Source organism: Alexandromys fortis, unplaced genomic scaffold (assembly GCF_014885135.2).
Source record: "Alexandromys fortis isolate MF-2015 unplaced genomic scaffold, M_Fortis_MF-2015_v1.1 scaffold_3, whole genome shotgun sequence".
In the NCBI taxonomy this organism is placed as follows: domain Eukaryota; kingdom Metazoa; phylum Chordata; class Mammalia; order Rodentia; family Cricetidae; genus Alexandromys; species Alexandromys fortis.
The window spans coordinates 3531949-3559086 of record NW_026067909.1 but is presented as its reverse complement, the minus strand read 5'-3'; the positions used below and the strand labels follow the sequence as shown (position 1 = coordinate 3559086).

Below are 27138 nucleotides of genomic sequence, written 5' to 3'. Positions count from 1 at the left end.
GAGAGAGAGAGAGAGAGAGAGAGAGAGAGAGAGAGAGAGAGAGAGAGAGAGAGAGAGACCTGTCAACTCAATAGCAATAGCCTTGGGTAGGTGTCAGCAACATCACACAAGGAAGACCAATCATGGTTAATGGGGCACATCAGTTAAGGGTACCATCTGAATACAAAAAAACTGGTACATCATGGGAGACAAACTGACTGTCTCTATGACGACAATCTGAGCAAAAGAGGAAAGCTTAGCTCAAGGTCAGGTCCTCGTGGTTTGTCCAAAGCCTGGCTTTAGCACAGAGGAGAAGCGACTGTATTCCTGAGTCGAGCACCTATGGACCTGCACTTTAATATTTCAGCCACTGCTTGCTAGGAGCATGTCTGGGAATGAGGAAGGCTAAAGCAGATTCCAAATTGGGAGATTTTTAAAATGCCACATCGCCATGGTTATCTTAGGAGCCAAAGTACACGAGGGGCCGTGAAAGCTGCCAATGTCCCCAAATTGCAATTTGTCATACCTGCTTGTTGGCAGACAGCCCTACAGGACAATGAACTTGACCCCATCTGTCTCGCATTTAAACACTGGAAACCCAGCTGTCTTCTCCACAGAGCAGAACAAATCCTGTGCATCTAGTAGGGGTTGGCTCAGGGAGGCAAGGAGGGTGTTGTATTCAAGACCAGGCTGCCTGCTTTGTGACGGAGATGGACGTGGTCTTGTATGGATGCCTTTGTCATGGGTACATATCTCGCTATAAAGTCGGAGAATGCCACGACAGGAAAATTACTAAAAGGACAAAAGGTCTTGAAAGCTTCAGGGGAAGGAGACCAAGCAAAGGTTGGAAGCTTTAGCCTTAGCCTGGAAGCCAGAGCCAGTCTCCCACATCTGAGAGCCCTGCGTTCAGGGCTCAGTTGGTCCCTTTCTGGTGGGTTGGTAGCCATCCACCTTTAAGCCCTGCAGAATGACAAAGAATCCTTTCCATCTATGAAATCCAAGAAGCTGACTATTTACAAACACAAAGCAACAGAAGGGCCTGGGGACTCCAACTGGGCATGTGCACGGGGTGAGTACATGGACAGTTATAAAGCAGCCCCCCCATACCCTACCCCTCTATTGACAGCTGGTTATGCAGATCTAACCCATAACTGATGGTGGTGTTCACTGCTCACCAGCTCATTGAAATGCTAAGCACCCAGCAGGTTCTATATCTCCTACAACTGGAAAACTGAGATGGTTGACATAATCACATTTTCCCCTAAGATGGCACCCCTTTGATTGTGATCTGGACCAACTGAGATATTCAGATGAAGAAGAGGTTCTGCATGAAAGAAGATTAAAAGAGATTTGAGTTGGACTTTCCTTTAAGTAAAACTTTTTTTTTTTGCCTAATCATTCCTACTTCCTGTCAAAATATGCTTTAATTAGTTTAGAAATGCTTTACGGATAAATGCTGAAATCTTTTGTATCCAGCCTATCTGGGGAACTCCGTTGCCAGACTACTCTGATGTCACCAGTGATTCACCTTGTGTTCAGAGTTGGTTTCAAAGGGAACAATGAAAGAGGCCATTAGCAAATCCGCCCCTTCCCTCTTTTACTGAACTGGTTAATTCATAAAATAACAACACAGGGAAAGGGGGTGAATTCTAATGGGTGTGCTTTAATGGAAATAACAGTGAGGCAGACTTGATTCAAAGGCTGTGGGGGATAGTACCAAGATGTAAAAGATAATAATCATGTTGACGCAGATTAATTAAAGAGAATTGTTTCCAGAGAGGAAGTTCTTCTTGAGCAGGGTTAGAACAGACTTCTGGAAGATGCTACCCACTCCTGCTTCATTTCTTTAGTATCAAGGCTACCATAAAAGTGGCCTCAGGTGACATCAGTAATCACTCACTAGGGCAGTGAGTGGGCAGGGTGCTACCAGGAAGGAAGGGAAAGCCCTGACCTACCCAGACCTTGTTTTAGCGCCACAAGGAGGCTTGTGAGCTGTCCTGTGAGATGTCACACTCCATCATCTGAAACAGAGCAGGTATGGAGGAGACAGGATACCATGGACGGATGCCAGGCAACTCAGAGTCAGGGTGAAATGGTGGCTTGGCTGTGTTCTCCAGAGCTCCCTCTGCTGGAGAGCTAGGAACTGGCAGGTCCCAGAGCATCTCTAAGGATGGTTCCATGGGCATAACTGAGGGCTTTCCAGTAGGTGGAGTCTCAAGTAGGAAGTATCTTAAGTATATATGTCCTTGCCCAAAATAATAGTCAGATTTTAGGAAAGGTGAGGAAAACACTCTTCGCGTGGTTATATAGGCTAAAGAATATAACCAGTCACAGAGACCTGACTGCATTTTCTTATATCATCCCAACTAATTTACCACACATTGGGCACACAAAATACACAATTGCAAAGAAATCCAGATACACAAGAGGACCAGATTGCCAGTGTCGTGCAGAAAGGAGATGGTCAGGATGAGGGAGCAGGACAGCAACACGGCTAATGAAGTCTCATTGTGGAGAGGTAATTGCATTTGTATGCAGAAGCAGTGCCAATCTGAGGCCATCCAGAGCCACTTGGAGCAGCAGTCTCTGCAGCCTGTGTCATCCAACGATTATCTCTTAGTGGAAATACCCTGGCCAGTGTCCCTTCAATTATTCCACTTGTGCATATTAAGTTCTTGAGCAGTATGAGCCGAGGTGGGAAAAAATCCATCTTCCATCTAACATATATTGCTGTGTTATCATTCACACATTTCAAGTGGAAATGGGAGGGGGTATGGAACAGTGACAGAATGGACTCCATGAACAATATCTTATGTGATGTTATCCAAATATAACAAAAATATTTTTTTAATAAAATAAATTAAGTCAGGAGAAAAAAAAAAAGATAGCTTTGACAGGCCTCAAAATTCTCCTTGAAAATTCCCAAAGCTAATAATCCAATTTTTTTCAGTATTCTCTTAGAATCTAAAAATACACTATCTCTTTTCCCCCAGTATGTAAGGATTTTTAAAAGCTCCAGCAACACCTTGCAGACACTGTGAAACTAACAATGGCACTCAGAATGAAACTGCTCATATCCCCTGGTTTGTTTGTAAAGCAATGGCTTAAATTTTACTCAGGGCAGAAGAACCCACAGAAGCCACAGCCCTCACCTGTAGGTGAAAGTTAAAGCGCTTTTTGCTGAAGTGGAAATCAGTACCAAGGAAGGAGGGAGTTTGTCAGTTTCATTAGGAAATGAATGCCCTGCAGTTTCTAGGTGAATAGGAGGATTCTCTAGGGCCTAAATACAGGATTCAGGCTTGTCCCTAATTCCTGAGTTGGTTTGCAAAAAATCCTCTGAGTAGATTTCAGTGATTTATCTTTAAGGGTACAGTGGTTCCTTGGCCCACTGGGCAGCCTGTTCCTTTGGCCAGGCATCTGAAAAGAGCATCCTGGAAAACACATAGGACCATTCCCAAGACTCCAGAGACCATAATCAAACATTGCTAATACCGGTATGTGTACTACCCTAGGCTTCTTGTGGCTAACACGGGGTTGTAGCCTTTGTTCCAGAGGAGCAGAGTTCTGGCCAGGGGCTCAGAGGCAGGCTGCTTTACCAACTCCCAGTGGTGTATCCAGGAGGCCGTTTATCTGTCTGAACAGAGGAGTGTCCATCTTCAAAATGATAAACGCAATCAAGGAGCAGACTATGATTATAACCAAATCCTAGTAACGGGAAGCACACTGCAGTGGATTTTAGAAAGGATGAACGTCCTGCACTCTCTGAGTTTCGCTGCAGTTACACCCCAAAGAAAGAAAACCATCACTGAAAACAGAATGGTCATGCGTGACTGGTTACCGTCAGGGTCTGTGGCATGGCCATCTGGAAGGATGGGGGTCATGGTTACCAACCATGCGAGGGAAGACAGTTGACTGGACTTTTAGAAAGATGTGATGTTGGACACACTAGACGGAAGTGTCACTTAGATGTCCTATGGCGAAATGTTTCCTCTACTGCCTGGAGAGGTGGGTCGAGGACGTGGATAAACAGGACCGGAGAGGAAGGTTTATCTTTCCTTTAGCACACAAGGGGCACGATCTGGAAAGGTCCCTACCCATCAGTTTCCTCTGGACAACGCTGGTGTTTTCCCATGGGGCTGAGGTCTCGATGTCCATACAGCAGTCGCCCTCACTGCCACGTGGTGCTGTACTCAGAACTTTACTTATCCTATCCAAAGGCACAGGGTGAGCGTTCCCTCGTGCTCCCGGTGCACTAGCTTCTGGAGCTTTGTCCTATATCAGTGGAAGACTGTTCATCACCACTTCACAGCCAAGGGGATTCAGGTCCCCAAGGTGACATGATTTATCCACAGTGTCAGAGCAAGATGTGGGGAGTCACAGGTAGCACTAGGGACTCTGTGATCTAACTCAAAGAGAATTAGAAACGGAGGCTCAGGATCTGAGGCTCGCTGAGCCACAGGGCATCAGCAGGCAGGAGAAATGAAAAAAACGTGGGGTCTTCCATTTCAGGAAAACCAGCAAAGTGCTTGGGGGCCACACTCACCTGCCTTTAACCCTTCCCTGCTGCAGAGTGAGAAGTGGAGAGAGGTTTCAACTGAGGCATTCAATTAAGCCGAGGAAGAGACAAGAGTTAGCAGAACCTAAGTTCTGCGAGAGCTTCAAACAAGGAGGAGGGAGTAGAGAAACACCAGGACCCTGTACTGCAACAGCCCATGAAATGGCTAGAAAAGCATTAGGAATAAAAACCGAGCTTGAGTATGGGCTGAGAGAGCAGCCTGAGACTCAGGCAAAGTTTTACTTCTGTAGAAATAGATAGACTATGCAGGAGAGGTGCTCTGTTGATAAAGTGCAAGCAGAGGGACCTGAGCCCAGCCTCAGAACACACATTAAAAAAAAAAAAAAAAAAAAACAGGCATCCTGCAAATACTCTAAATCCCAGAACTGGAAAGGTGGAGACAGGCAGATTCTTGCAGCTCACAGGCTAACCAACCTAGCTTTAGTTGGCAAGTTCCAGGCCACCAGTGATAGACTGCCCCAGACAGATTGATCTCAATCCTGTATGATGTGCATGTGTGTATATATACATACACACATGTACAGGAACATGTGTACATATATTAATACTTGCACACATACACAAGAAATATACAGAAAATTATTTTGTAAACCCATAATTAAGAGCAAGAATATTTATGGAAAAGAATTAACCAGAGAAATGAAATGTCTTTGCATTCTTTAATCATGAGTCACCAGGACCCACAGAGGAGTGTGGTCAAGGCAATGCAACAATTGTAGACACAGGAATTCTGCCCACTGGGAATTCTAATTGGAGGCATTGTTTTGGATGCCTGGAAAGAGAACAGAGGTGCAGACAAGAAAAGGAAAGCTTCAGAGGGGATCAACAACATGCCCTGGGCAACAGCTGTCAACACGGGGGGCCATGGATCTTTCTCTTACGTTCAGTACAAGGTGTATCCTGTTATCTGATGCCAGAGCCCACTAACCAGAAAACCATGGCCAGGTCCCAGCACCTACGCAAACACAGAATTCTCCACATTTAATGCCATGCAAAGAAGGAACTCAAAGATGAAAGATGAGGATTTGTGGTCAGGTTGCAGAAGTCGTGTGTAGCTGGGTGGGGTAGGGAGGGGAAACAGAGTGTGGCATTCCATGCTGTGAGCCAGAGAAAGCACCCAAGCTGGGTAAACAAATGGCCACAAGGAAGGAGGGAATGAACAGATGCTGACACTGCCATCTGCCTACCCATAGGCCAACTGACTGTCCTCAGAGAGGGAGGACTGGGACAGACCTCTGCAATATCCAGAACCTCTGCTTCTAGCAAACACCATTTGGCCATTAAGATCAAAGAAACCTTTGCTCTAAGTCAGCCAGAGAAAACCAGATTCTTAGCCTTGCAATACTGCCCTATGTAGTCAGCCATCTACTTCAGATCCCAAATAACCCAGTGTCTACTCTGACAAGAAGAAACTGCCAGCAGACAGCAGGGGAAAAAAGCATGTGTTTTTGTTACTTAACAGCCAGGGTTCGCCTATCCACAATGTGGGTGGCTGATACCCACACGTCACCCCCAGGCAGACACACTGCAACCTGGACAAGGTAGAGCAAGCAGTGAGGAGAGGCAGGGCTCGTGGTCACTGTGTCACGGACCCCCCCCCTACTGCCAGGCTTGGGGGCCCTCTCCTATCAAGCCTGCTCGGGGCTACAGCATATTAGATGAGCACAAACGGGATTCTGCTCAACAGATAAAGTCGAGTCATTTCGTTAACAAGAACTCAGATTAGATTACTCTGTGATTACATGGTTCCACGGTGTGATAAATTGGTTAATGACAGGATTCCCAGTGTAGTCGCTTAATGGGAATTCAATAATTACAGGTGCCCAGGACTGTATGTTAGCCCAGAAGATGCCAGCCACATGCACTGTTCTAATCACTAAAAGGCTACCTGGGATAGTTGCGATGGTCTTGACATGGAGGACGTATTTGGGTATTAGTTTAGCTAAATGTCACATCTCACAAATTCCTGAAAGGCCTTGTTGTCTAAATGTCCAGGCTAAGAATTCTCTAGTCCTTTTCTTTTGCGGCACCGGACTCAACTGTAAAGTCTGCAGTTGACACGTAATAGTGAGAACACAGTCATATTTGAACTATTCACGATAGTTAAGAGATCTTTGGGTGTTTGAGAATGTGCTCTTTCTAGAATTCGGCAAGACAGGCAATTATCTCTCCTGGAGCTAAAGTAAATGGAAGCTCACTGATGATGAGAGAATTAACTCACCCCTGCTCCCCAGGCACCAAGACAGGATCTCCTATTTTCTCAGGTACCACAGCCCAGACAAGCTAGAATGTCACAGGTTCCAAGCATCCGAAGGTTTGCCCTTGGCACAGCTGTCCCTAGGAGGGGCCTTGTCTCTATAAGCTCATAGCGATGCAACATTTGACACAATGGACTTCAGTTCCACTTCCTAGAACAAAGAGGATTTGAACCGACTCCTAAAAGTTTTCCTCTGAATTTCCACACACGTGTGCATACAGGGACACACACACACACACACACACACACACACACACACAACGCCTTCCTAAAAAATAAATGGAGAAGAGAATAAGGCTTCTTGTGGAAAATAGCCATAAACTTCCCTTGACATTAAAAAAAAAACCCTCAGTGATATTACAACCTTTGACAATATGAAAAATGGTATATGGGATTTAAAAACCATAAACTGGTATATTCGATAGGTCTTGAACTTATTTTTAAAACTCCAGATAATGCGGCTTTGCTGGTTTGTGTTCCTGAAATGTCAGAATTTGGCTGGGATTAATGGCTCTAAATGGATAGGATTCCGTGTTGATAGACGGTATTATGTGCCCCCAGGCTAGAGGAAGAATGCCATGAACATTCACTGGAATCTACTGACATTTAGTCTGGCATCTGGACCACAGGACAGGGTAGAAGACTCCACAGCCTAAGTCCAAACCATATGATCTAAACAACACAGGATGGGAAGAAAAGCTCCTCAGTGCCTCATCATCAGAGGAAACCATGCGGGCCAGGGCATCCCTTCGGAGTGGATTCTAGCAGACCATCACTGCTTACCAAAGATGTCAGGGACAACTCCAGCACTCTGGCAGCCTTCCTCACAGAGGCATCCTAAGTAGCAGCCGATATTCTGAAGCACATCTTCAATCTTATCTTTCTGACACACACATCCTTGCACACCCCTGCTCCCACAGTGCAATTACAACAAGATCTCTGTTGCTTCCTGAAAAGCTGTGCTTGATAACAGCAAGGACCTCTCAGTAATGCTGAAGAGATAACCACAAGGCTCCTCCCCACACTCTCCTCCTAGCGGTGGTCCTTAAGAATGTTTGAGACTAGTAAGGAAACTAGTAATTGGCAAGAAGGCAGGCCAAAGGCATTCGATTCATGGTGCTTTCAGTCCAGAGGCTTCCCTGAGCAGTGGTGGCTGCACAGGAAGACACAGCTTGATGCATTATGTGCCACGCATGTGTATGCATCATGACTTCTGCTAGACTGAGATTCAAATAGTTCGTGTAAGGTGTATGTATGTGCATATTCTGATGACCAGGTGCACATGTGCGCATGTGCATGCATGTGGAAGTCAGAAGTGGAGTCACACATCTTCCTCTACTGCTCTCCAGTCTATTTCAATGTCATTTTTGACAATTGAAGAATTCTGAATCATGTATTTTTATCATATACACCCCTTACCCTATCTCCTCCCAGATCCACTTCACCAACAGAACTTGGTGACCTTTATTTTTTCTTCCCCTACTGATCGAGACCAGTTTGTACCACCTAAGTACTCTTGGATGTATGGTCTTCTTTTCCTCCCAAGGCTCAGGGGCCACTGAGAAAGAGGTGACAGAAGAGTCTAAGAGCCAGAGGTAGTAGATGAATACAAGGAAACAGTGTCCTCGGTGCACAACAGGGCAGCTGCATGTAGGAACTCACAGCCATTGAGACAACATGCACAAGCCCTAGCTTAAGCCACATAAAACACCAGCATGGACCAGATAGAGGGGTACAAAGTCCTTCCCCTAGCTGAGGAACTACAGGCAAATGGTAGCTACTGGGAGAGTAGTCTCTGGTGAATCGCCATCTTAATTTTAGATGCGGGACTTCTCTCCAAACCTGGAGCTCACTGATTGCTAAGCTGGCTGGCCAGTCTCTGGCCCCAGCACTGGAATTGAAGACAAACACTACTACACCGGGCTCTAAGTGAGCTTTCAGGGTTGGTCACACCTTCATGCTTACAGGATGAGACCTTTATTGGCTGAGCCATCTCCCTAGTCTCATGATAAGACTGTGGAACAACTGTGTCCTTTAGATCTTTAAAGGTTTGCCTGTGTGAAAGGATGTTCTTTTCCAAGAACATACTGGGGGTGGGGAACCAGATCTCTAGGGTCACGCACTAAACTCTGTGTTCTGTCTTTCTAGCGTGGAGCTGGATTTTAAGCAACAGGAAGACAAACTCCAGCCTGTGCTGAGAAAACTGCACCCTGTCGAGGAAACTCAGGTCATCCCTTCGCCTTACACTCAGGAGACTTACTCCTCCACACCCAAGCAAAAATCCAAAACTGAGTCCAAAAAGCACGGAAGGTGGAAACTCTGGTTTCTTTAAGACTTGTGGGCTTGGGAGTCCCCAGACCGTCTTTCACACCCACTGGAATTTAAGTCAGTCCTTTTCCAAACTGGATAGGACCAAGGGAACTGCGGTGCCAATGTGTGCTCCCTGCTTCTCGCCCTGCGTACCAAAAAGGCCTTCGCACCAACAAATAATTTGCAGCAAAGGGAGTGACGGTCACCCCTTGCCAGGTGTCTTTTGCAGATCACCGGTGTGGGGTGTAAAGTCTGAAATAAAACTTACGTAATCAAAGATAAGGAAAAAAATCTATCCCCTGGCAGCCCCCCCCCATCTATGAACAAGTATTGAGTTATCAACGTTTCATGCAGCAGGCTGTCCCTCTGTAGACAGTGGAACTTTTCATTATTTTTGGCCTTTTATTCTTACGACTTTTTTTTTTTTTTAAATGAGAAGAAAAAGCAAGCCTTCTGTTAGCAAAAGACTTCATTTTTTTTTTTTTACCTTTCATTTTGCAAATAAGCAGGGGGCGAGTGCAGTTTTCAGCACATTAAATTCCGGAGAAAGCACAATTTTTTTCAAGTGGTCGGAGACCATGAATAATCTCAAAAATGTGACTCTATGTATACCTGCCTTTGTGTGCTGTCGCGCTACGCCAAGTGACCACATCTCAGTGTCACATTGACACCACAGATTTAGCACCCTCTTCATCTCTAGATGGACGACATGTTTACCGCTCATTTCCCAAATGGCCAGCAGCCAGGAACCCCACCCCCACCCCCACCCCCACCCCAGGTCAGGATATGCCTTCAATCATTGCAAGCTGACAGGGTCAGAGCTAATGGACACTAAGCTTTCTTAGGTCTTGTTTTTAATCTTTGGCTGCCCAAAGGCCAAATGATGAATCTGGCGAGAATTTGAAAAGAGACAGAGATACACAATGGATAATAGAGTTACCTATAAATCACCGGTGCCTGGGCTGCGGCAGAAAGTGTTTTTGTGGCTCAGTCCCCAGAGACACTCTTCATCCCTGAGCGCTGCCAGGTGTTGTCTACACTTCTTTATGCCCTGTCTCTGCTGTGCAAGATCTGACCATCTCAGAGAGACACAGTGTGCTTCCCTTCGCTGCTACCAATGGCCAAACTTAGCATCGCCTCCATTTTAAGCTATCAGTAAATTGTATTAAACGGCATACTTAGGGGAAAGCTGTGAATCAGATGTTTTTAGGGATTTTTTTAAATCCGCCGTCACACACAAGAGTTCTCTCTTGATGACACATGACAACGTGAACCTCCACTCCTTTCTTTTACACTCATGTCTCTGCACCTTTCCAGGTATCTTTTTTATAGAAAACAAAATCCTCCTGTGAGTTAATGACGTCTCTCGGTGTTCTGCTTCTCGTGTAGGAAGTGGGGGGGGGGGTCTTCTTTTGCCTTTTATTTATTTTTCTTTTTTGTATAACTTAAAACTTTGACTAGTTGTGAGCATATGAGAAAAGAAAAAAAAAACCTAGTCTTCAGTGTCCGTCCAGCGCTTATAGCTGGAACTGCATGCTGATGGCAGCCTCGCGGATCTGGTGGCAAAGCCAGAGCGGCTCGGTTTTGGGAGAAGGTCATGGCCTGCTTTGGATGGGCAGGAGGTAAGACTCACCATGCTTTTCCTCTGGACTCAACAATTTCATTTAGTTCTGACATTTGAGTTATACAAGGATCTAGAGATCAGCAATCAAATCTGGTCTTTAAAAGAGAAGACTAAAAGGATATTTTGTGTGACGGCTCTCAGGGGATTCCTCAAACCACACTACAGAGGTATGCTTAATTTAAAATGCACATCCACGCACGCACTCACGCACACACACACACACACCCCACATGTTGGAACACACACACACACGCACACACACACATGCCTTTCAGAAAGTACTCTGTAAAAATTCAAATCCGCTTAATTCAAAATGCACATACAGACCCTACCACACATGCAGGTGCATGTGCACACGTGGGCATGCACACAAACACGGGCCTTTAAGGAAGTATGCTATGGGGATTCAAATCCACAGACAAGCAGTAAACAAAGGAGCCAGAGGAGAGCCCTGACTGCGCTGATCCTGTACCTTGAAGGAAGTGCAATTGTTTCATGCATACTGAACCTTTAAACATGTCTTTCACGTTTTTTATACTGTTTTTAACTGACATTATGAAGATGCTGGCAACCAGTTTTCTCCTCATGTGTTTGACGAATTCCATGTTTTCAGCAAGTGGAAGAAAGGGTTTGGCAGCCTTCTGCCCAGTGCTGCACATCTGTCTAAATGCAAATACATGTGACTACCTGTGATGTCACTGTTTCGAGTCAAATAAAAAATTAAGCATTTTAGAGCCAGAAATGAAACGCTGAAGATAAACTAATTCCTCCTCGAAGGAAAAAAAAGCATCTCCACCAAACAGGAAACAAAATGCATTTTCAAGCTCATTTCATAGCCAATCACAACTGGCCAACGACAGAGGCCGACCCTTCTCCTGGAAAGATTGAAGTCAAAATTTCATACAAAACCAAGTGAAAAGTTCAGTGTTCCCTCCTATGTAGATGTACACATGGCATTACGTATAGAGAGTAAATTATTATACTTGTCATTAAATATTTATTAATTTTTAAATAAAAAAGGCAAAGGTAATGTTTTGTGTGGCTACTAAACTCATTTCACAGCCTGTGTACATTGGGAAAATTCAAGAAAATAATACTGGGCAGATATTTGGCCTAGAGGGCCCTCAGTTGGGGTTTGGAAAGATGAGAGCATCATGTGCCCTGGGTGCTTTCTATATCCCTAACCCTGACCAGAGAGGCAACTCTAGCATGCTTACCCAGCACCATGGCATGGGTTTAGTTACCAGGAAAATAAGATAAAATTTTAAGGCATGCAGTGTTGACAGAGGATTCTGTCCCACCAGGTCCCACAGCCATTTAGTCCCAAATGAACACACAGAAATCTACATTAATCATAAATTGGTTGGCTTAGTAGCTCAGGCTTCTTATAAATTAATTCTTACGTCTTAACCCATAATTCTTGTCTGTGTTAGCCATGTGGCTTGGTACCTTTGTCAGCTTTGACAACTGCAGACTGAATCTTTCCTCTTCCCAGAATTCTCCTGTTCTTGTCGCCCCGCCTGTAATTCCTGCCTGGCTACTGGCCAATCAGTATTTATTTAAACAAGTACAAGAAACAAATCTTCACAGGGTAAAAGCATTGTGCCACAGCAATGCAAGGTACATACATGCTCGTGGTATCATGTGCCTAACTTGTGTCTATTTTTTAAAGAGCCTCCAAGACAACTAAATTCACCCAGCACTGCCACCTTCCATGGCCTACAGTTGGTGGGTGGCTTCTCTCTAGAGTAGGGATTCTCAACCTATGGGTTGAGGCCTGTTTGGCAAACCTATATCTCAAAAAAAATAATTACATTATGATTCATAGCAGTAGCAAAGTCACGGTTAGGAAGTAGCAACACAATGACTTTCTGGGTGGGGGTCAGCACAACATGAGGAACTGTATTAAAGGGTAACAGCATTAGGAAGTTGAGAGCCATTGCTCTAGAGCATTGGTCAAGTGGGTTCCTGGCCCAAGGGGGGTGACAAGCTCTTTTTTCTCTCCTCTGAGTGGGAAACCATCACTTCAGCATGAATGTAAAGCCTTAAAAGCTAAGTCCAGAACAATGTCACTAGGTATGAGGTGGCCTGCATCTTCTGTGGGAGAAGATGGCACATCTACAAATATAGTCCACTGCAGATGTGGGTATGAGACCCACTGTCCCCACATTTGCCTTGGGGAAATGAAGATGAAGGCAAATGCTATGGGCAGGAGGAAGAGAGGGGCCCGATGCATCACTTCACACCGATGGAAAGAATATTAAGGCAAATTCTAGAATCAGTGCTTAGCCACATGCTAGGTAGGGTCACTTTAGAGTAGCTCTTATATAAACACCAAAATACCCATTCTACGAGATCATCAGAGTTTGAATGGGAGGGATCCAATGTCTGGAAAAGCCATGCTATCTGAGCTTCTGTGCATCCCTCAAGACTGTTAGTCTCTGCTGCAGAGCTGAGTGTGGCAGACAAGGGGCAAGGGTATCATAGCAGTTGTCCTAGATCAGCTGAAAGAACCCCCAAACACAGACAGACAGAATGAGGCAGGCGCCTAACAAGATCAGTTTCCTTGTGGACCACGACAGGCATGTCACATCCCACAGAAACCACTATTTGCTGAGAGAGAAGAGATGCCATCAGATAAAAGAGTTTGCCATGTTGCCTTTTTATAGAAGTGGGCCAGAATTGGAATCAGCCAAGGGCCATGAACTTCCACCACATCACCTGATAGCAGCATGGCCAGTGGATAACCACCCTACACACTGGCAGGCTGATTTTATAGGACTGTTTTTACCTGACTCAGTTACCACCAGTGGAGGCAGTTTTCATGGGTGTGATGTTAGCAAAGACCATAACAACAGCTTCCCTTGCCCACATGGTTCATCTCTTAAAAATGACCTTTCATACCTTTGAGCTCAGATAAGTGTGGAGCCAATTCATTTATTGGAAGAAACCACCAATACAACACAAAGATCAAAAGTATCACCCAGCCTTGTGAATTAACAAACTAATCAAGCCGTAATGAGTGAGATGCATTGTGGCAGGTCACAGGTCATGTGAAAGCTACTCATTAGCTTCTAAACACCTTATAATTAATATAAAGTATCTTTACAATCTGGTATGGACATGTTGTGGAAACTCCTTCAGCCAAAGCCTTTTAGATACCAGCCCGCTTTGGGCATGGTCTCATGCTCTATAAATGTAGACAAAAAAAGTGTGTGGCTCTCTTTGCTGCTGGATTTGGTTCTAGTTCCCAGTGCACTCAGAGGACTGTGGATCGCTAGCTACCCTTACTATGAGTTTATCCCCAAATTAATAAATCTTTGTTATACTCCATTCCGGGTTATTGTGGAACTCTTCGAATTTTACCCAGACAATGACATGATTCTTATTTCCTCTGCTGTAAGCCCACTGTTAGTGAGCAACCTTGGTGGAAAATACAAGAAAACCCAGGACACATCAACATTAAAAAAAGCAAGAAAAATCCCCCTGCCAACACCAAATATAAATGAACTTACAAAGTTATTGCTCACACATAAACATACACAAGGGTGAATTTCTGAAGGCCACCAATATAGTTGGACAGCTGGTATAGTGGCTGTATTCAAAAGTCAAGCTCCCTCCATTTGAAACATCTATAAGGCACTCTATAAATAAGGACTTTGAAAAGCACATTCATACTTTAACTCCAAGGAAATACACATCTCAACACCAGAGCTCATGCGGAAGGGATATAATATGTTGGTTATAAAATTGTTTTGAGTCTTAGTGAAAGGGCACTCTTCCCTGGGATAACAGTTATAATTAACACCTTTCTCTCCAAATGCAGAAGCATTCCAGGGCCTTATGAATGACCTGGCATGCTAAGGAACTCCCCACCAAGGCTGCTGCTGCCCCTATTAAACACTGCACCCATCCACGTCCATACAGCTGTAGCCAAATAGTGTCCAGTGCACTCAGAGGACTTACTGGACTTGCTGAGTCCAGTAAGGCAGAGGCTCCCAAAGTCACAGTCAGTGAACAACCCAAAAAAGACTCCCCACCCCTAAGCCCTCTTCTGTGAACTTCCCAGGAGACCCTTCCCTTAGGAGAGGTCACATCTTTGCCTAAGAGAGTTGGTAATTTTCCATCTTCTGGAGTTTATCCAGGCCAAAGAAATCTCTTTAACCATCGTCCTCACTCAATTACATTTTTTAAAGGACTCGTTATCAGAATATAATCCAATCATTTGAAAGAAGCAACCGCTAATACAGCAGAAGAAGGAACATCCCTAGCTATTAATCCCTGTTCTCTGGCCATGGCTCATCCCACGGAAGATGCATTTGTATAGCTCCAGGTCACATCAAATGGCTGACCAGGTCACCTGTCTACAACTACAAGGTCCCTGCATAGTATCACACATCCTGGGTAGGAACACAAATAATGCTGGAGCCTCGACTGGCTTCCAAAAGGAAGAGAAAAATAAAGCGTAAAGTCAAACCTAATGCAGAACTGAGTAATTAGGGGTCTGATGATGACTTGGACCCCTGCCACCTCTTTCATGTGGATATGACTTCATATGTGTAAGGTCACAGGCAAGTTCATATTCATGCACACTTTCTTAACACTCAAGGGCTCATCTTAAAGAACTTCCAAGTGGAGCAGAGATGTACAAGATCCTTTAATTCAATGCTAAGGCTACAGCATAGCCTGATCTCAGCATTTACATGCTCTCCCATCTACTGTTGACAAGTGAAGGGGCTTTGTTTAAATTTTCTTAGGAAATTTACTGATTTATCTGAATTATGACCTTTGGGATCAAGAAACATTTTCCTGTGTATGAAGAGCATTCCCATGGACACTTCAAATGCGATGAACTTAAACAAATGCCACATGACAGAGTGCAAAGCAGCGCTTATATAAAAACACTGCAGAGGTGTGTAAAACTGGCCATAGACTGTCTATGCAGCTTCTCCACTTCTGTGTGAGGTCACCTACTCCTCACACAGGCTATGACCAGGCAGAGCCAGAATACCTAATAAATACTCACCCCCTGGAAAAGAGCAGACCCATTTCCAGCACTAACTTTGACAATGTCACAGAATAGGTCTTTTGATGAAAGGCATCTACTTAGAAGTTTTCTTTTATTTTAATAACTTCTATTTTTTTTAAATCCATTTTGAGCAATCATTTATAACTTTCCAGCTGATTCACAGTTATACAATTTCCAGTATAGTTATGCAAAGTGAGTAACCCAAGATGATGGAAATCTCTGGGGCACAATGGGATGGTACAGTTCACCTACAACAAATCTGTAAACCGTTTTCTGCTCCGTTTTCACCCTAGAGGATCCACTGATGAAGCTTTTGTCCCCCTTGTCAGGGATGCTTTTGTGATGCTCCTCCACTAATCTAAATTCACAGAGCAACAGGGTTGCATTAAGTTAATGCATGCATCCCCAGCTGGTGCGGACAGCGATGCCAAGGTGACACATGCTCACGGGGGAAGTTCTGCAGTCCCACTACTCTGCAGGCAGCAGAGAGGGGACTCGAGGATGGCAGACAACTGACAGATACTTCTCAACAATTCAAATCTTAAATGGCCAACATCCTTCTTGATATATCTTGACAATGTCATCGCTTATTAAATAATTACAGCTCACTGATGTTTCTTTTTAGATTTCCTCCATGACAGCTTGGTTCCACAGAACAAATTCAAAAGGAGTCTTTGAATCTATTTTATCTAAGATGTTCAGAACTGAGAGAAGTTGACTTAAGACCTCAATCCCTCTTTGACGTCTGGTGATGCCTGTGAAGGTCAGGGATACGGTAGAAGGTCCTGGCTGTGGCACTCCCTGATAATGTCTTGCACCCCTGATACCTGCTCTCTGTGGATGTGGCTACAGATGGGGAGAGCCTGACGGAGGTCCTAACTTAATAGCCACTTTAAGAACAATTAAGAGTTCATCTCAAGGAATTGGTAAGTGGTACACAAGAACTATGCCAAGCTTGGACACTAACCCATCATGAAACTCAGCACCTGAATTCAACCTGCAGAAGACTGGATAGGGACAGAAAAGGGCTTTCTTCCCTCGGCAGCAGCCTATGTGACTAGCAGAAGCCTGAGGGGAGCTTTTGCCACTCTTTGATATCTGTTGAAGTGGGCCACAGCCATTAGCACTTCACCTTGGTCTCCCAGCAGAGACAAGCTGTAACTAGAACCAAGAACCACATGTATACTGGTCCAATAGAAAGTAGTGGTTTAGGCAATGGGAGTCGGGTGGGGTCAGCCATAAACAAGAATCTTCCCAGACACTAGAGAGTGCCCAGCTCAAGTGGTTAATAACAACTTGCTATGGTCACTCGGACTCAGCTAGGAAAACATTCCAAAGACTCTTGGACCCCATACTCTGAGAGCCGCGCTCACTGCACTCTTCCTGTTGTCGAGCTTTGTGTGCTTTGACAACTGCTCTCATCTGACAGAAGCTGTGTGACCTTTTACAAGCCTCCTTTCTGCCCTCCTCTCCCAGGTTTAATAGAGGCGCAGGGACAATGAGCCAAAAGATGCCAAGTCACAGGGATACAGCTCAGTTAGTTAGCCAGAGGGAGAAAGGCACCCTGGATTCTACCCCTAATCTTGTGTATGGGGTTCAGATTCTACTGACTGGCAACATACAGAGATGTTTCTAGTTCCTAAAAAAGTCAAAATAGAAACACACGAAGAGTGCCAAGCTAGAAAAGTCAACATAAATGTCACATGTCAGCCTGTTATTTCTTTATTCATACCTGTGACAGTCCAAACTATAGAAACGTTCTCAAGGAAAACTGAACATGGCCTGGCATTCAGAGATAAGAAGCACACAGGTGCACCTACCTGCCTACTTTACCCACATAATACCTTCTGTTACGACACAGGGTGTCTTAAGGTTTTTATTGTTGTGAAGATATACCATGACCATGGCAACTCTTATAAAGGAAAACATCTAATTGAGGGGGCAGCTTACAGTCCAGAGGTCCAGTCCATTATCATCATAGAAGGGAGCATAGCAGCTTGCAGGCAGACATCGTGCTGGCTACAACTTGATCAGAAGGCATCAGGAAGTGTACACAGTGTCACACTGAGGGAAGCTTGAGCAACTGAGACCTCAAAGCCCACACTTCCTCCAACAAGGCCACACCTCCTAATAATGCTAGCCCCTTTGGGGGCCATTTTCTTTCAAACCACCACACAGGGGCTGGGCTAGGCTGGCTGTGCACCCCAGCTTCCCCTCATTTGTTCATTCCCAGGATATACAGAAGAGATCAGGGTCACACACCAACGAAGACCAATGTGTCTCTCCTGATTGTAGGGGAAAGCCTAAAAAAAAGCTGTTGTTTCTTCCATTAAGGAAACTATTTTGTTTCCCTCCCTGAGAGGCCATCCAGCAAGTTAGCCAAATAAGGATGTATACTTGATATAATAAAACTAAAATGGTAAAAAAAAAAAAAAAACTAAAATGGTAAATTGGGTGTACATAGGGGTCTCATGCCTAAGTAACCAAATTTAACCATTTGGGGGGATGGGCATGACAAAATATGCACACTGGTCACCATGACACTGACTTACAAAGACCATTAAAATTTGATAGAACCTTTTTGAAATAAATCATCTTCTACAAGTAACGACCCATTGTAAGAGAAACAGTGAGGATACATCTAGTAGACAATAAAACTGCTAAGGTACATTACCTGAATTACTTTTTAAGGTGTTTCATAAAAAATGTTATCAAAAATACCATAAACATAATAAATACAAAGAAAGAAACTACCTTATGAGTGAAGACTTAGAAGAAGAGATGCATCTTTGATAAAAAGTAATAACAACAAGAAACCCCCTTCCAAGCATTTCGTTCCCTGACATGTTAAGTTTCCTCATCCCCCTTGATAGACACTTCTGGGATTATGGAAAATCATAACGGACTGGATCTCAAGTGCATGCTACCCTTTAAGAAAGTAAGTTCACTTCCTAGTGGCAGCTAGGAGAGGAGCAATGGAATGGAGCAGGTGTTTGGGGAAATAGCCTTCTGGGTAGGAAGCTCATGGCCTCGCCCAAGCATGTGTCTCTGGGCACTTACAATGAGTTCCGAGTCCCGCCCCATGGAAATGACCGTCCGGTTCACTGTCCTGAGAAGTTTCTCCATGATGATCTGGACATGCCTCTGAGTTGGCCCCTGGAGGGAAGAGACACCAGTCAAAGCCAAGAGCGCAGACCATCAAGGTTCCACAAGCCCAACAGCTTTGCTGCCGAACCCAGCTGCTCTGTATAGAGTCAATCAATTATAACCCTTAACGAGATGAAAAATGGCCTTCGTCTAAGGCAAATGCCTTCCTGAAGAAAACTCAAGGCCTTTTATTAATTATAGCCCATTAATGATAATTTGTTATATAATCATAGTAAATTAATTTAAGCAAACCTTAAAACTAAAAGCAAATCCATTTAAACAATATAATGTCTACGATCCCTGGTGAGACCGCCAATTAGTCTTGCAGAGATGCCTGGCCATCTGTAAACGGAAGGCAGGCAGATAACAGCGTGGACCGCGCTGCGTGTCACTTCCCGATAACTTCACCGTTCACAGAACAGAATGTTTTAGTACCAGTGCAGCAAATTATCTAAAACTCACAGTGCCATGGGGTTTTCCATTAGGGAGAATTTATTCCCTGGCTTAATGCGAAATGGGACTGTGGATTCTCTTCCATGCACAAGGCTTGAGCAGGCAGGCTCCTGGTCTCTGAACAGTCACAAGATCTTCTGTGAACTTGGTCTACAAGCTAAGCTCTTTGTCCCGGCTTTAGTCTGAAAAATGCAACGGGTCTAGCATGGGAGCACTGAGGCTGGTCCTGAAGAAGACATCCAAGCCCAGGGCAAGGCTCATGCCCCCAATGAGGTGAAGCTATCCCATCATCCAGCAGGGGTTGTAGCTGACCCCGGCAGCACAAACCATGGGGAATGGGATAGTCAATCACCATTGTCACTTCCGTCGGATTCCAGGGCAATAGTAAGGTAAAGCTTTGACTGTTGGTGTTTCCACAGAGGTTTCAACTGAGAGCGTGAGACCCACTCTGAGTATGGGTGGCACTGGCTTACGGGGAAGAGTCCTGGACTGAATAAAAAGTGGGAAAAGGAGAAAGCCAAATGAAGACCAGCCTTCTCCTTGCTCTGTTTCCTGATCTGCCCAGATGGAGGCAAGCAGCCTGCTGTATATAGCTCCAGAGAGAATCTGGCCCAGTATCCTGCACCCCCGCCCTCCAATGTGTATTTAGTGAAAGCAAGAAGTAGCTAGCTCAGCGTGAAAGATTTACTGCTCAAAGGAACAAACAGAAGTGTGTGTGTGTGTGGATGTGGGCATATGTTGACCAGGAAGGTGTCCAGGTAATGCAGGAAAGAGTTCAGAACAAACTCTATTTACCTAAAATCCTGACGAGAACCAGGGACAAAGACAGGTGAGGGAGCCCTAGGACACCTGAGCCCACTCCCAGTCTTGCTCATGAGGTTCAGTCTCCACTTACTGTTAACACACAGAAGTGTTTCTATCCGGATTCCAGAAACACCTGGAGAATCAGTGACATTACCTAAGTGTATACATGTGCACAAACATTCGTGATATGCTGGAGATGTGGGGGGATGAAATATTCATATACCTGTTCGACCCAGATTCAGATTAGAAAAATAAAAAGCCCCCTCACCAAAAAAATTTTATAGTGTTTAGAAATACAAGAGGGAGCTGCAAAGCTCAGAAAGCTCTGGAAGCTTCTACCTGTGGTGAGTAGGGCAGAAAGCTGCCAGAAGGACAGGTGGTTCGGTTCATGTAACACTTAATAAATTCAGGAACTATAAAAAGGGATGGGTAATCAGCCTCCGCAGCCTTTATCTGACCTGCAGGATGAGAACTTTGGCCTTGGGAAGCATCTTACCAAGAAAGCACAGGAAAATGAAAACTTAATTTCAGTTCAGAAGGGTGAATGCTGCAAAGTAAAAAAAAGTCATGACGCACACACAAATAAAAATAATTCAAGGGTAAAACTCTACAGAAATAAAAGCTGAAAATGAAGGTCAATGCTTTTCCCACAAGGCGATTCTGTTTGTGGCATGTTTCCAAGGCTTGGACAAGGCTGGCGAGGCTGGCCATGGTCTGATCTCCATGACTTACCACATCCTTCCGGTAGAGCACCTCCAGGATGTTGCTGAGCAGCTGGCAGCATGCCTCCAGGTCCTCCTGCCTCTCCAGGTGGTACTTGAGCTGGTCTGTCATCATAGGGAGCAGGATCTCTCTGCAGTCTGCGGAGAACAGAGGATTGTCAGTCAGCAGGAGACACCAAGGAAACCCTGGGGTCTGCAAGAAAGGTGCGTCCTCTCAAGTGTCTGATTCACTAGGTGCACGACGGAAACTGACATCTGCAGAGGCTGACGGCTTGACCACCAGGAAGCCATTTCCAAGGCCATCAGTCATTTATAGACGGGTACCTGCATGTTTTCGTAGGTCTCTGTATCAACACACAAGTCACAAACATGCATATCACATATAAACACACAAACGCATGCATCCGTGCAGTTGCACGTGTGACAGGTCATCTACTTAGGTCTCTTACTTTCAATTCATTTATTTGCAATAGTAAAAGGAGTACTCCCTCCATCAAAAACTATTCAAACTGCAGATTTCCAGTCATTTCCTAGACCAGACAGACAGGATTCCCCTTCTTAAGTGAAAGAGCTTGGGGACTGGGACAATGGTATACATACAGCCCTTCCTTCCCAGACAAGCTCCCTGGAGTAGACCGAAGAAGTGGGAATGAGAAGACAGAAATTAGGGGTAGAGAAACAGGACTGTAAACAAAAACTTGGGAGCTGAGGACCAGGTCAAAAAACATTTGTGTCTTTCATTTGTGGTTTAGTTGAGAACATGGCCGGAATATCACAAACATAAACAGAAAAGCAACATGGGCACAGATTGATGGTCAAATGAAATTCCTAATGGTCTCTTCCGGTTTGGAAAATGAGCTGAATCCAGGCAGCATCCACTTCCCAAAATGACCTGCCTGTTTAGAGCCCCAGATTCTGACACCAGCCCAACCACCGTGGCCTCCTTTAAGATGCAAAGCAGGTGAGCAGCAGAGCTCTGGAACAGGAAATAGATGTAGCTGGTTTTCAGGATTGTACACTTTAGGATTTACGACATTAATGATACATAAAAGCATGTTCTGCATTAATGTTTCCCAAGTTTTTTACGGAAGGACAAAGAAATCACACAGCAATGGAAGAGCTCCTCCACACCTTCAGAACTACACCCTGAACTCAAACACACACAGTCCGCTTTCCCAAGGACAACAGTTTAATGAGAGACTGGGGAGGTGGGCACAGGGCAGGAAGAATGAGACATAACACAAGCCCTTCTGCTCAATGGTCTGTCAGTGGGACACACGTAGGGTGCTCAACCAGGGCGATCTCAAATTCCACTTGCATGTTCTCCCTTAGGGAGAGACTCGGAGGAATTCCTGAACCAGGAGTGTGGCCTGGGGCACATATTTATGATTAGTAGTCTCCACTGTCAACTGGACAGGAGTGAGAATGGCTTCAACAAGACAGCTCTAGAGCCTCTGTGTTCTCCGGAGAGCTGAGACTGAGGAGGGGAGAGTCACTCTGATTGTGGGTGGGGCTAGCCCATGGATTTGGGTCCTAGAGTGAACAGGAATGAAAAGAGTGAGAAGTTCAGCTGAGCCAGGATTCCCCGCGCTTCGCTTCCTGTTCTGTAGGACTGTGAGGTGGTGAGGAGGGACAGCTAGAGCTGTTCCTGCCTTCATGGCCCTTCCCCAAGTGGGACAAAATAAACTTTCACTCCCCTAAGCTGATTCTTGCCAGATATTTGGTCATGGAGATAAAAACAAAAACCTTATGTAATCCAATGAGAATACGTGGCTTCACTTGTTGAACCATTATTTTAATAATCAATCCCTGTGCAGATATAATGCCGCAAACAATAGGCACTGCTCATGACACAAGGAGCTGTGGGAGAATCCTGCAGGAAGTCAGGGACAAAGGGCACAGGACACAGCAAGGGTGTTGTCTGAGCCAAAAAGTAGGCCCCTTTGTGTCTGGGTTTCCTGTGTTAGGAAGACTCCATATGAATTCCCTACAATCTCTCCTATCCCTTCCAATGACCCTGATGGGAGAACTAAACTGTTTCACAGGTAGGATTGTGCCCTTGGAGCTCCAGAGACAACTCCAACACGCCAAGGTAATGCTGCCACTCAGAAGATGGCACGGATGTGAGAATGGTCCAAAGACAGACCGTCCAAGGGAAACAATACAAGAAAGTGACTCCTAGGTCATGCTATCAACCACAAAACAGCCCCAGATGCCTCTGCCATAGAACTTCAAAGCTCACAGGCTATATCCACTTTCATTTATGCTACGGCTGCTGCCTCCAGCCATATGTAAGACCTAATGCAGTGAAACCCTCCAGATCAATGTGTCAGAAGGATCCCTTGGAGAACAGTGCCTAAGCCCCACCCTCCCAGAGAGCCCCGGTTCAATGCCTCTAGTTGAGCCCACTTTCAAGTCTACTAGAAACACGTGATGCCCACCCCCCTTCCCACAATGTGCTCAACTGAACATGGAGCAAGCCCTGAGCTATGTCTGTCCATCTGGTTACTATCTATATGACTGCCGCTATTCTGGAGGTCATGTGAATTTCGAAGGTATCTCAGATAGAAAAGGAAGAGCTGACAAGGCAAATATTCTCAACCTGTGGGTCGAGATCCTTTTGGGGGTTGAATGACCTTTTCACAGGGGTCACCTAAGATATTAGGAAAACATAGATATTTACATTATGATTTATAATGATAACAAAATCAGAATTAGCAACAAAAATAATTTTATGGTTGGGATCATCACAACATGAGGGGCTGTATTAAAAGGTTGAGGTGTTAGGAAGGTTGAGAACCATTGTGCTACAGCCTGATGGGTAAAAAGTCTTATGAGCTGGCCAGCACAGCGTGCAGGAAAAATGTGTCTCTGAATGATTGTCAGAGATGGCCCTTTAGGGTCTGGGACCAGATGCCCTGGCCTATGTCCCATCCTTTGGCCCCATTTGTCTGTTGTACCGGGAAAGCAGCAGTGGCCTACACTGTTCTATCTGTCAGTATTACCTCAGGGTAAAGGAGTATGTCTGCCTGCCCAGCTCAGGCAGGGAGATACTACCCACCATGTTTGGTTCCCTCACAGGAACACCCACCGCTTGGGCCGCCCCTAGATCTTGTCTGTTATGCTGTCTCCATGAGAAGCAATTCCACAGATAGTCTGTCATGTTTAAAGCTAGTTCAAGCTGGATTTGAAGACTCACATTTGTAATTCCAATCTCAGAAGGCCAAGACAATGGGACAGTTGTGAGTTCAAGTCTCTCTGGGTTCCTTAATGGGAACCAGGCTAGCCTGGGTGACATTGTGTTGAGAAATCAAAACACACACACTCCCAAAGTAGAGCGACGTCCTTCTCTCAGCTCCCCCAGGAGATGAAAAGTCATTGGCTATCCTTTCTGACAGGTGAGTGTCGAGCTGTGCAGGGAAAATGGGGGTGAGAAGACAGGAACTGTGACAATCGATGTGTGAGGAAGGACTCGGCATGAAGCACTCTGCTGAGCCACTAGGGAAGATCCCCAGGGCCAGCAGCACCACCATCAGAAAATTCTCTTTGCATTCAGCTCCACATCTGAACACAGATGGACAGACCCACCGGACAGATCAGTAGGTCTGCCCCAGAGGTAGAAGCCACCCTGCCCAAACAAGGGGTCTGGGGCAGGCATCCGAGAATACAGAGAGGCTCCTAGCACTGCCCATCACTGTGCCATCAGAAACCCACTACACACCTCAGAGGAAGAAACACTTGCTTCCAGCATCTTTTGGGGGACCAGAGCCAGGAGCTAAGGAGTTATGCTCTATGCCTCCAGGTCCAAGTCCATGGGCCACCATAAATACCAACTGCTTTAACTATGTTTCTTTTCCGTGGAAGGGAAACTCGGTGAGAGTTGTCTCTTATTCTCTTTAACAGGAATAATCTGAGCATATAAACCAAGACCTGAGTATATGTGTGTCTCTGTGTGTGCATATATAAATGTGTGCACGTGTGCTTGTCTCTGTGCATGTGTGTGTGTTGTGTGTGTTTGTGCGCGCGCGTGCGCGTGCAGGTTTCTCTGCCTTAGAGGACAGTTGGTTAGTATGTACCTCCACACACATTCCTTTCCTCTGTGAACCACAGCAATTCGCACCTGCTAAGTGGTGAGGAACGTCCCACTGTCCACAGCAGCCCAGCCCCATCCTTGGCAGAGAGCTGAAGGACAAACACGCCCCAGCAAGAGTGCTTCACCCTTCCTGGAGATCCGGTTTTGGTTTTACTGGATGGTTTCCAACCCAGTCTGGACCAGAGCGCATAGCTGAAGGAAGGAGCAGGCGTGTGTGCCGACTCCCTTTACTATGCAAGCACATGAAGAGGGCATGGAACCTAAAGGGCATGTGATGAAAAGCAGATCCACTGTCCAGTACTATTCCCAGGACTAAATGAATGGTAGCTGTCAAAATTAGAATTTGTATTACTGTGTAAGTGATGTGTATTATATCAGGCCAGGTACCTTGAATGAATGTAAACCAGGAAAATTAATGCCTTAGGATCATCTTAGAATGGATCCACCCACAAAGTAGCTAATCTGCTTCCTGCTTCCAAAGAATGGATAGTGCAAACATTTTACATATATATATATATGAGACAAGGTCTGTCAGTGTAGCCCAGGCTATACTACAAGTCAGTTATCTGAATATTGGAGTTATAAACACATACCATGTTCACCAAAAACAAAAACACTTCATGTTTAATGGGACTTTTCCTAGCCTGTATTTCGACCTACAAAAGTTAAATGTTCTTAAGAAATTTTAAATCATAGTAGGGTTCACAAAGTATCTGCTACATCATGGGTGGAGGTACACACCTGCAGGAGAGGGTTTTACAACCTCTGGCAGCTGAGGCAGAGCTCTCCTGCCCCATGAGGGACATTCCAAACTGATCACGTACAGTGTTCTTTCACAAAGACAGAATATCCTATCCAGAAAGCCAGTAAAACAAAATAAGTAGCCTGAATCCATTCTTCAGCACAATAAAAATAAAAGCTAATATTAAAGGAAAAACCGATTTTTACATGTTTTAAATCAGTAATTGACACATAGCCTCTGGAAAACTCTGGAATGCTAGAGCTCAGAAGACTGATATGCTCTTATTCACGCCATAAGGTTCTGAAAAGGGCTTGTGCTCAGTTCACCCATATATGTAAAGAAACAAAATCAGGATGCACACATGATATTAAAATAGGGATTATTTCTGGAGGGTAGAGAATTAGCAGGAAGGGGAGGAGACAAAGAGGGCAACAGGAAACCAAATGGCAGTCAAAACATGTGGCGTACTTGAAAACCGTATCACTGCAAAACTCGTCACCCTCACAAGAAACTTAATTTTAATAAAAAGTAAAAATAAAAACACGGATTTCTTGTCACACAGGCATGAAGCCACATGTTCAATCACAGCACAGAAAATGAAACAAAACAAAAAAGCACAGAAAACAAAAATAGGGTTGCAGTGGATGCAGCCAGACTAATAGAATGCCTTCCCTAGCATGCAGGAGGCTCTGAGTTCAAGCCCCAGCACCAAAGAAAATAAGACATAGTGGTTGGTGCTTGTCATCCCAGCATTTGTGGAGAGTGGACAACCAGAAGCTTAAGGTCACCCTCTGTTCCATAGCAAATTCTTGGCTAGCCTGGGCTATGTGAGACTTCCTCTCAAAAAAAAAAAAAAGTAGAGTAGGGCTGTCGGCCAGGAAGGAAGGAGACCGAGGCCTTGCTGCTAGCAGCATAGCACAAAAGGAAGTAAAGAGTGTGAGAGTTACTTCAATCTGTGACTAAACTAAGCGAGGAAAAGCAGCTGTCCTTGCAAACTTTGTATCTTTTTTCTTTTTGTAATATATGTCCCTGTGGGTGCGTACATTTGAAGACAAGATCCCCAGCTAGTGGAAGTGTTTGGGAAGGATTAGGAAGAGTGCCCTTGTTGAAGGAGGTGTGGTTGTGGGGGTGGGCAGGGAGGCTTTAAAAGCCCATACCACACCTCCGCCTCTTTCTCTGCCTGCCTGCCAATCAGGATGTAAGATCTCAGCCCCTTTCCAGCCTGCTACCGCGCTTCCTGCCATGATAATCATGGACTAACCCTCTGAAACTATAAGCAAACCTCCAATTAAAAGCTTCATTTTATAAAAATTGCCCTAGGCCGGGCGGTGGTGGCGCACACCTTTAATCCCAGCACTAGGGAGGCAGAGGCAGGCAGATCTCTGTGAGTTCTAGACCAGCC

The 27138-nt window shown here is 45.0% G+C and overlaps 2 protein-coding genes across 3 annotated transcripts in view; one reads left to right on the top strand and one right to left on the bottom strand.

Annotated features, from left to right (window-relative positions):
• The window catches only part of Insyn2a (inhibitory synaptic factor 2A), a 67038-nt gene extending 57527 nt beyond the window's left edge, over positions 1 to 9511 (top strand). The window contains exon 4 of the mRNA XM_050136681.1: positions 8961 to 9511. Coding sequence (XP_049992638.1) covers positions 8961 to 9144 — 184 coding nt within the window. The 3' untranslated portion in view covers positions 9145 to 9511. The remainder of the gene's footprint in view (positions 1 to 8960) is intronic.
• Positions 1 to 27138, bottom strand: part of Dock1 (dedicator of cytokinesis 1) — a 512909-nt gene that overhangs the window by 290004 nt on the left and 195767 nt on the right. For both annotated transcript variants that reach the window (XM_050136678.1, XM_050136679.1), the window contains exons 26-27: positions 20912 to 21039; positions 18836 to 18931 (exon numbers count right to left, since the gene is read on the bottom strand). In XM_050136678.1, the coding sequence (XP_049992635.1) occupies positions 18836 to 18931; positions 20912 to 21039 (224 nt within the window). The remainder of the gene's footprint in view (positions 1 to 18835; positions 18932 to 20911; positions 21040 to 27138) is intronic.